The sequence below is a fragment of the Cyprinodon tularosa genome, unplaced genomic scaffold, assembly GCF_016077235.1.
Source record: "Cyprinodon tularosa strain WSP-4 unplaced genomic scaffold, ASM1607723v1 ctg461, whole genome shotgun sequence".
NCBI classification, from domain to species: Eukaryota; Metazoa; Chordata; class Actinopteri; order Cyprinodontiformes; family Cyprinodontidae; genus Cyprinodon; species Cyprinodon tularosa.
In genome coordinates, this window is record NW_024039187.1 from 463,575 (window position 1) to 472,500 (window position 8,926).

At 41.5% G+C, this 8,926-nt stretch overlaps 1 protein-coding gene across 2 annotated transcripts in view; it reads right to left on the reverse strand.

Moving 5' to 3' along the window:
* LOC119793846 (paired box protein Pax-6-like) overlaps positions 1 to 8,926 on the reverse strand; it is a 48,803-nt gene that overhangs the window by 19,517 nt on the left and 20,360 nt on the right. The window contains exons 4-5 of one of the 2 annotated variants that reach the window (XM_038301117.1): positions 7,242 to 7,457; positions 4,688 to 4,850 (exon numbers count right to left, since the gene is read on the reverse strand). In XM_038301117.1, the coding sequence (XP_038157045.1) occupies positions 4,688 to 4,850; positions 7,242 to 7,457 (379 nt within the window). The remainder of the gene's footprint in view (positions 1 to 4,687; positions 4,851 to 7,241; positions 7,458 to 8,926) is intronic. The other variant, XM_038301118.1, reaches the window with a different exon arrangement.

Sequence of the window (8,926 nt, forward strand, 5' to 3'; positions counted from 1 at the left end):
AGAACCACGGAGGAACGACCCTGGGACCTTACCAGTTTTCCCGGTGAGTGCTGCAAAGTACAGACAGTTAGCGGTTAGCTCCGTGAGTTAGCATTCCCTTGTGGTGTATTGCCACCGAGTTGAAGCATGAGTTCACATGTTTTTCACGTTCTGATGAAAGGAAAAGCAGCGCACGTGCACGTGTATAATGCGCGTGTGCGCGTGCGTGTTTATGCCGCGCATGTGCGGGTGAGTGTTTATGCATAGAGAAAAGAGTGCCTGTTATTTTCATTGTACAAATGAAAAGAGACATTAAGTTGAGAGTAATAACTTATGAAATTTCTAAATTGTTTTATGTAGTGCAGTGTTTTTGCACTCAGGCACAGAATATTACAAGACTACATTATTTTACTTTCTTAATCCGATGTGGGTATTTACTGTTATTTACATTATTTACATGTGGATTTTTTGCTTTCATGATTTTATTTGCTTTACAAGAAAAACAGTGACATTAACATTTTATATGTTAACCCTGTAATGCAGCAGTTAATTCGTAATGAGTTAGAAAAGTTACATTACACACTGAAATTTATCATACTTGGAGAGATATAAACTGTACAGTTAAGAAAAAGAAGTGAATGGATTTAACTAAGCCCTGTTGTGCTATGCAGGCTGGGTTTTTTGGATACCCTGGATTCTGGATTCTCTCCTTAAATGGAGATGGCGAGCCAACCGTGTGAACATCTGGATTTGGATTGAAGAGAAGGATTTGGACTGAAGAGGACTTTCTTTTTTTGCATTCATCGTCCTGTCGGAGTGGTAGGACTAAAAAGAAAAACTCAGAGATAAAAAGGGAAAACCTTTTTCTTTTTCCGTTGGGAAACAAGACATTTTATTTCATTTTATTTTTTTTAAAAGGGTGCACCCAATTTAAAGAGACTACAATTGAAAAAAACAAACTGAAGGCCGTCCAAATTTGTAAAACTGTTATTTTTTCATATATGTTAATACACTTACTTCACAAAAAATTACCTGTGTGTTTTCCTCTTACTAAAATGGTGTCTTACTGTTTTTTCCCTCATCATCACTCTTACGAATCTAGAACATTCTGGTCCAGTGTCATGTTACTTTGATCTGTGCAGTTAAGATTATGTTGTTGAACATGGTTTTATACTGTATCTATGCAATGTTTGGCTTGAAGCAATAAAAATGTTGTATTAACATAATTTTTTGTGTGTTGAATGATTGGTAGTGAAGACGATTGGTAGGACTAAAAAAACTGAGTTGATAGAACTCAACTTGCAGATAACACTACAAAATCTGAGTTTGTAGAACTCAAAATCTATATGTCAAACTCATAAAACAAAGTTGATAGAACTCAGAACTTAAAGGTGAAACTCAAAAACCTAAGTTGGTAGAACTCAAAATTTCTATGTAACACTCCAAAAACCTAAGTTGGCAGAACTCAAAAATCTTTGTAAACTCAACCACAGTGAATTTAAGTAAGGAAAACTCAAAAAACCAAATGCATCACGTTGCCTAGAAAATGTAAGTTCTGTCAACCTCTATTTTTTTTTCAGTGCATGTCAGAGGATGCAGAGAGCACATCCAGTTAGTCCCAGTCAGAGAAACAGGACTACACTGAAAATTCTGCCTTAATATAAGGCAAAATGTATTGTTTCCAATAATTCGTTTAAGCCACGAAGTATTTAGCCAGTTCTGGAGTCAACAGTGGGCCCAGTCTGGTGCTAGCAGGGTGGCACCAAATAAAGCATGAACTAAAATCAACATCTCAAAGGTGGGAGCTCTGAGCAGACATGTCTGACTCCTGCTCCCTGTGGTACTCATGTGTTTTGTGGTGCTAGCCTAATTATTCATTATCCCAACAGACAGAGGCTGCAAAACAGAATAAAGCCATTGCTAAGTGTCAGAGTCAGCGATGCAGAAGGAGACAATAATGAGAGCAGACGCCTGGCTCCCTCCTGGACACACACACACACCCAGACACACACACGTGCACAAACATGTTGTTGGCCAATAGGGAGGCAGCGTAGCTTTGTTTCACTGTGAAGTCCCTGGATGATGGAGGGGGAGCAGAGGCTATGAGCCTCCCTCTCACACTCTGACACCCTAATGCTTGACTGCAGACAATCTTTAATGCAGCAAACTGCAGATTTTTATAATTTGCTGCTCCTGGATGTAGGTGGCAGTTTGACATCAAATGATGTAAGAAGGTCTGAATTATTGGGCATTTTCTACTTTTATCTACAGTAACATCCATAATGGCATCACCTGTTCAGACACGCCTATGAATCTTAAGCTTCAGGGACTTTACTAAGGAAACCTCAGCAAAGCAGGAAACGGGCCTTTGTGTCCGGAGCCTCTGAGCTGCTATTGATCATTCTGTTTGAGAGATAAAATCCATCCATCCATCCATCCATCCATCCATCCATCCATCCATCCATCCATCCATCCATCCATCCATCCATCCATCCATCCATCGCGGAGGCAGCAGTCTAAGCAGAGATGCCCAGACTTCCTGATCCACACACACCTCCTATAGCTGCTCTGGGGGGACCCGGACGCGACACCAGGCCAGCTCAGAGACATAGTCCCTCCAGCGTGTCCTGGGCCTTCCACAAGGCCTCCTCACAATCGGACATACCTGGAACACGTCCCAAGGGAGGCAACCAGGAGGTGTCAGGAACAGATGCCCGATCCACCTCAGCTGGCTTCTTTTGACGAGGAGGAGCAACGACTCTACTCCCAGCTCCTCCCGAGTAACTGAGCTCCTCACCCCAACTTTAAATCGGTAAATCCAGAGCTTTGCCCCCCAACTCAGCTCCTTCTTCGCCACGACAGTCAGATTCAGCGACCGCATCACTGCTGATGCCGCACCGATCCGTTTATCGATTTCATGCTCCATCCGTCCCTCACTAGTGAACAAGATCCCGAGATACTTGAACTCCTCCACTTGAGACAAGGTCCACCTTTCTGGCCTCGGATTTGGAGGTGCTGATCCTCATACAAATAAAATCAATAAAAAAATAAAAAAATTAAAAAAAATCAATCAATAAAAAGATAGATTTGTTTATAGATGCAGTTACTACCAGTTACTAGATGGTCCGCGTGCCGGACTGGAGTTGTGACAGGCAGCCCGGGCCACAGGCGGCTACGCTCTACCCCTTCTATTAATTCGGCTAGCTAATCTGAATCCTTCAATTCCATTTGGAGAGCGAGTGGTAGTAGCACTAGACATCTTCCAGGTATGTGAGGAAAACTAGCAGCAGTTCAGCGGACAGGATGAATCAATGGTAGCCGGCGCGCGGATGACGTCATACACACTCTGCTTTGTTTTTAAAACATATAGATATAAAAAATATAACTGCGGAGGTCTGGGGACAGTGATTTGCCTACATGTTATGAATGCTGGCGTACCATAAAGAATAAATGATGAACAGTTTAGTTTGTGCCTTCAAGTCATTGCTCATAGGAAGACCAACTACCAGTTTTAGTCCGTGAGGCAGACATCCTGTCTACTTTTTAGGCTAGGCTTAAAACTTTCCTTTTTGATAAAGCTTATAGTTAGAGTGGCTCAGGTTATCCTGAGCTATCTCTATAGTTATGCTGCTATAGGCTTAGACTGCTGGAGGACATAGGGACCCCTTTTTCATCATTCTGCTGCATTCTGTCTCTATTCTCCCACTCTGCAGAATCTGTAAGTTCAATCTCTAACGTTCTGCTCTCTCTGCTTTTTCTCATAGTAGCTTCATCTGGTCTGTTCCTGTTTGGCTGTGACTCCATCCTGGAGAGAAATATCAGCTGTGCTGCTGCCATCAACACCTTTGTTTCTAGATGTTGGAGCTTGGCCTGTTTTTCAGTGTAGTCCTGTTTCTCTGACTGTGACCAACTGGATGTGCTCTCTTCATCCTCTGACATGGGAGCTGGCTCAGAGCTCGTCTGCCTGGCTGTGTGTTTCCTGGACGGGGCCGCCTGTGGAGCTGGTTGACAGTTGCCTTTTGTATCTCTGCTTCTTTTTCTATGTCTGCTTCTGTCTCCTTGAACCCCAGTCGGCCTCAGCAGATGGCCGCTCACACTGAGCCTGGTTCTGCTGGAGGTTTCTTCCTGTTCAAAGGGAGTTTTTCCTCTCCACTGTCACTACAAGCATGCTTAGTGTGAGGGATTGCTGAAGAGTCAATGAGTCGATGCAATCAGCTGGTTTTCCTTAGGTAGAAAACTTTGAATCAATCTGACTGGATGATCTGGTGAACTGGAAAGTGCCTTGAAATGACATGATATGAATGGGCGCTATAGAAATAAACTGAATAGAATTGAATATTTTGTTCATTTTTAAATAATTTTGTAAAACATTAAATGTTATCAACAGTTATGATGATGGGTAATAAGCAGATCAGTTACTCAGTCCTTCAGTAGCCTTTTTATCAAATACTTTTTTAATCTTAGTGGAGTATTTTGTTTTAAGGTTAAATTTTACTTTTACTTGAGTAAAAATAGGATGAAGTAGTGCTACTCTTACATAAGTACTTCTGGGTATTCTACCCACCTCTGATTATGACTTTATTAGTAATGAAAAAACAGATATGAGCAAATTAAACTTGGGATAATTCCTAGACTAAATCTGTACTCCTGACAGGAAGTTGTGAGTGTTTCTTTTGGAGTCTGGGCAGTGGATTAGCACATGTCTCACCCGTGTTGAGGACGGGGGTCCCTGCATACCACCCTGAGCGTCCTCCCCAGGATCCATGTACGTTGAGCATCTTTAGTTTGTCAAACATTCCTTCAGACGCCCCGCTTCCCATCTGATTCTTGTCTGTTGCCAGGTTCCTAAGTACTCGATTTATTGAGGAAACCTGGAGGTGAATACAAAGTCACAGGAGAGACAGATGTTAATATGCTGCGTTCTTTTCTTTAGAAGAAGAAAGAAAGAGGAGGAACCTGTGGGGTTGGAGGTTTCACCTCAGAGCTGCTTCAGGTGCAAACTGAGGAGCTCTGAGGTCATCTAGTGATTAGACCCACACTGATCCCACATTATCAAAGGCATAAACTTACCCAAGGGGTTTACAGTGGTTTTCAGTTTGATTGTATGATCTGCTTGGTTTGTCTCTGTAAAATGCCTTAAGATGTGTTGTGAATTGGCACTATATAAATGAAATGTATTCATTGTAAAGTTGGAGGGGCCCTATATAGGAGCTTACCTTTGAAACCAGAATGTGAAACCCGGCCTGAACAGTCAACATGTAAGAAGATACTAAAATGATGATCATGCATCTCTGCATTGCTCATTTTCAGCGACTAACTGCAACCATTTTAAGCAACGCCTCATGCTTTCAGAAAGCAGCTGGAGTTAAACAGCCGTTCTCTGAAGATAGAGGCTCTGTTCACTAAATAGAAGGGATCTAAAGCCAACTGCTTTCACTGGATTTTATTTAGGGGAGTCAGAATAAAGGGGGGGTAAAAACACATTAACTTTTCACTTTGAAGATTTTACTTTGTGTTTGTCTATCATATAATCATTAAATACACTTTTATTATAAATGATGAAAAGTTCATCTAATGATTTAATTATCTGAGCTGTGTTCTGTGCTGAAAGGGGAGTCGTTAAAGGGAATTGTTGGCTTGGCTGAAGAGGCAAGGTGCTCGGGTCCATTGTATACCCAGAGGCGATTCTAGAGTCTGTGGGGGCCCCAGGCAAAAAATCCTAGGGGGCCCTACTGACCAGTGTTCATCACCATTATGTTAGGCTATAAATAATCTGACACCAATGAAAAATGTATTAAATAAAACCTTTTTTTCCCCAAATGTTCTAAACATGAACAACCTTGTTATTTTGGAAAATATAAAAGAATAAAAGTAAAGAATAAACTAATAAATTAAAATAAATGTATAATAAAATAAAAAAAAAAAACAGTAAATTACTTTAAAAACCCAATATAAACTTTGTACAAAATATAAAGTAGCTATAGTAAGTGTAGTGAAATTATTAGGGTCCTATACTGCTTCCAGAATTGCTGCTTACGGGCCTTGGCTTGTGCAAATGCAGACATAAGTCCTCCAGATCCAAAGACCTTCACACGCTATACTCTATGGAAATAAGCGCCAGTCCTGAAAGTCTCTCTTGAGACATGGAAAATGAATCATTTTCCTTCAGCTTAGTTACATAATTGCTTTCCAATTTACTGAACGATAGGCCTACAACGTCACCCATTCGCTAGGCAACGTTCATTTTCATTAAGGGAAGTCATCCACCTGGGCTGGGCTGGATTTTGACTGGGCAAAGCCAATGTCAATCAACATTCCATCCAATCTGAATTTTTATATGCAGTTGTGCATCTCCTCAGTTACTATAGCGTTGCCACTTCATGCTCGCCTGTTGCTGTTTATCTACAGGGTGTACAGTAGCTGGCTCTCGGGGGCCCCCCAGCGGCTCGGGGCTCCAAGCAGTTGCTTGGTTTGCCTGTTGACAAGGTGCGCCTCTGTGTATACCCCCAGCAGCTGAATTCCTTCTGGCTCCATTACAGGGCGACAGACCTCTCCTCTTCAGCCAGGCCAACAATTCCCTTTAACGACCCCCCTTTCAAAGACATAGACAGGTTTTGGGCATTGCAGGCTAATAAAGAAGCCAAACGACCCCCATTCCAAAGGGGTGGATCCATTTGTCAGTTTCTATTTGCATGTTTTCTAAGCAAAAACAAGGCTTTGTTGGGCTGCTGGATAAAACCTGGAGCTCAATGTTATTTTTGACATTTTGAATTGAAAAAGTTTCCTGGATGGAAGAGAAACATCTTCAAACTTGGAAACAAAGTCCAGTGGATTGATTTTTGGAATGCCTCTAATGGTTATTTTGTAACAAAAATTTTGTTTCTTTCACTCTGAGAGTGTTTTTCATGAATTTACTATAAAAGCACTTTTGTAATTTTTCTTAATATATTTGGGCAAGTTGGCGTTTCTTTTTGTTATAGGGACATTCATTTTTGCCATTAAAATATCCATATCTTTTTTTTAATGTTACAATGGTAGTAAGGTCTTGTCCTGGATTCCAATAACACTATTGGCTGGAAATGTGGATTTTCACAATATTTCACTGAGTGACCTATAAAGGGTTAAATGGTGACAGCATGGCAGCATACTATTATCAAATCTTCCTGCTCTGGTTCAGTAAAGAATCATGCTTTTGAGTTGTACCAGTGTTCAGCAGACAAAGCTCATGCTGGCATTACTAGGCTGAAAACAGGGTCTCTTACACTGGGGATATTGTCGTTGGTGCAGACTCCCTCTGCCAGCAGTCGGTCTCTAATCTCCCAAGCAAAAATGGATGGACACTCTCTCTTGTACTGAGCAATCTTCCCCACCACTTCTGGAGTCGCCACCCTGGGTTTGCTCCCTCCTATGGCCCGCGGACGGATCGAGCCGGTCTCATAATACCGACCCAAGATCTTACTCACGCAGCCGTTTGACACCTGGACAAACAGACACACATCTTCAATCACTGCATCGGGTAAAGAAAAACGGCCCTGACAGAAAACTCTGTGCATGAGTCCACCCAGCAGCAGCATTCCTTCTGGATTCACCAGTTTAAAGAAATCTGGGCACATCTTCAGTCATTCAAGCACATCTCCCTGTCGACTGTAGTCATCCCCATGAGCCACAACGTGAGTCTCTGCAAGTCATTTAGTGACCCTCTTTTGTTTGTTTGCTGAAATATAGTGTTAAACGTGGACCAGTAGGGGTTTAGAGTAGAGTTGCCAAAAAAAGTGAGATAATTAACATAACTGCATCTAAAACTACAAATACTTTTCAAGTCACTTTCTTTACAAATAACGACACCTAGTGCCACAATTATCAAAAATATAGTTTCCATTTCAGGGCTGCAGGAATCCGTGGTTAGCTCTCGCTCGCCCCGCTTTAGTTACACCTTTAGTTCTGTACAAAAAATAGACTTTAAACTACCTCAACTGGCGTGTATCCCTTTAGTCATGTACAAAAAAAACAACAAATTAAGGTCAGATCACCATACACTTAAAAAAAACACCAAAAAGTAAGTAAATAAATAGTTTTTTTTTGTACATGACTAAAGGGATACACGCCAGTTGAGGTAGTTTAAAGTCTATTTTTTGTACAGAACTAAAGGGATAAACTGAAGGGTTAAATGGGTATTGACTATGGGTATGCTGCTCTGACTGCGTATGCTGATCTATCTCCACACAACACCACCTCCCTTTATAGAGACCCAATATTAGAAAAAGGAGGCAGGCCCTGCACAAGTATTAGAGGAGGAAGTACCAACTCCTTACCCTATCCATAGTCGAGGAAATATTGGATGTCTTGAGAATATAATGATGCTAATGTTGCTGCAGAAAGTCTAGCAGGGACGCAGCTTTGTCTTTGGATGCGGAAATATGCTCAACTTCTAGACACACTTAGAAATGTGGGCAGTTTTCATTTGTCTCCCACAGAGCTGATGGAAAGAAGTTCTGGCACAGAGCGTACAGTAGAACCCATTAACATGACCCTTCCCAGTCAAACGCCAGCTGAATGGCAGCCCACTTCCCTGCAGCTCTCAGCAAAATCCCCTCCAACTTCCAGACACTGGCCTTCTCCTGGGCGTGCATATTTATTTTACTCTGACTCCACACTATCACTGAATTACAGGGTCTGACCATCCTTCTGCTCACTCTCGCTGATCAGGGATCTTTTAACGTCACATCACTAAGCAGCTTTGCTTCTGTCAATAAATTAAGAATTTCTATTTCCATTTTATGGTGGTTGTTATGTCAGGTATGTTGATGCATCCTGAAAAACACCTAAAGTTTGTCCAGAGCATGAAATATGCTCTGTTGGAAGGTCAGTTTCCTGTTCTAGAAGTAATTGCAGCTATTGTTTTCTACGCTGTATATCAGCATAATGCTTTAAACTATCAATTTTAATG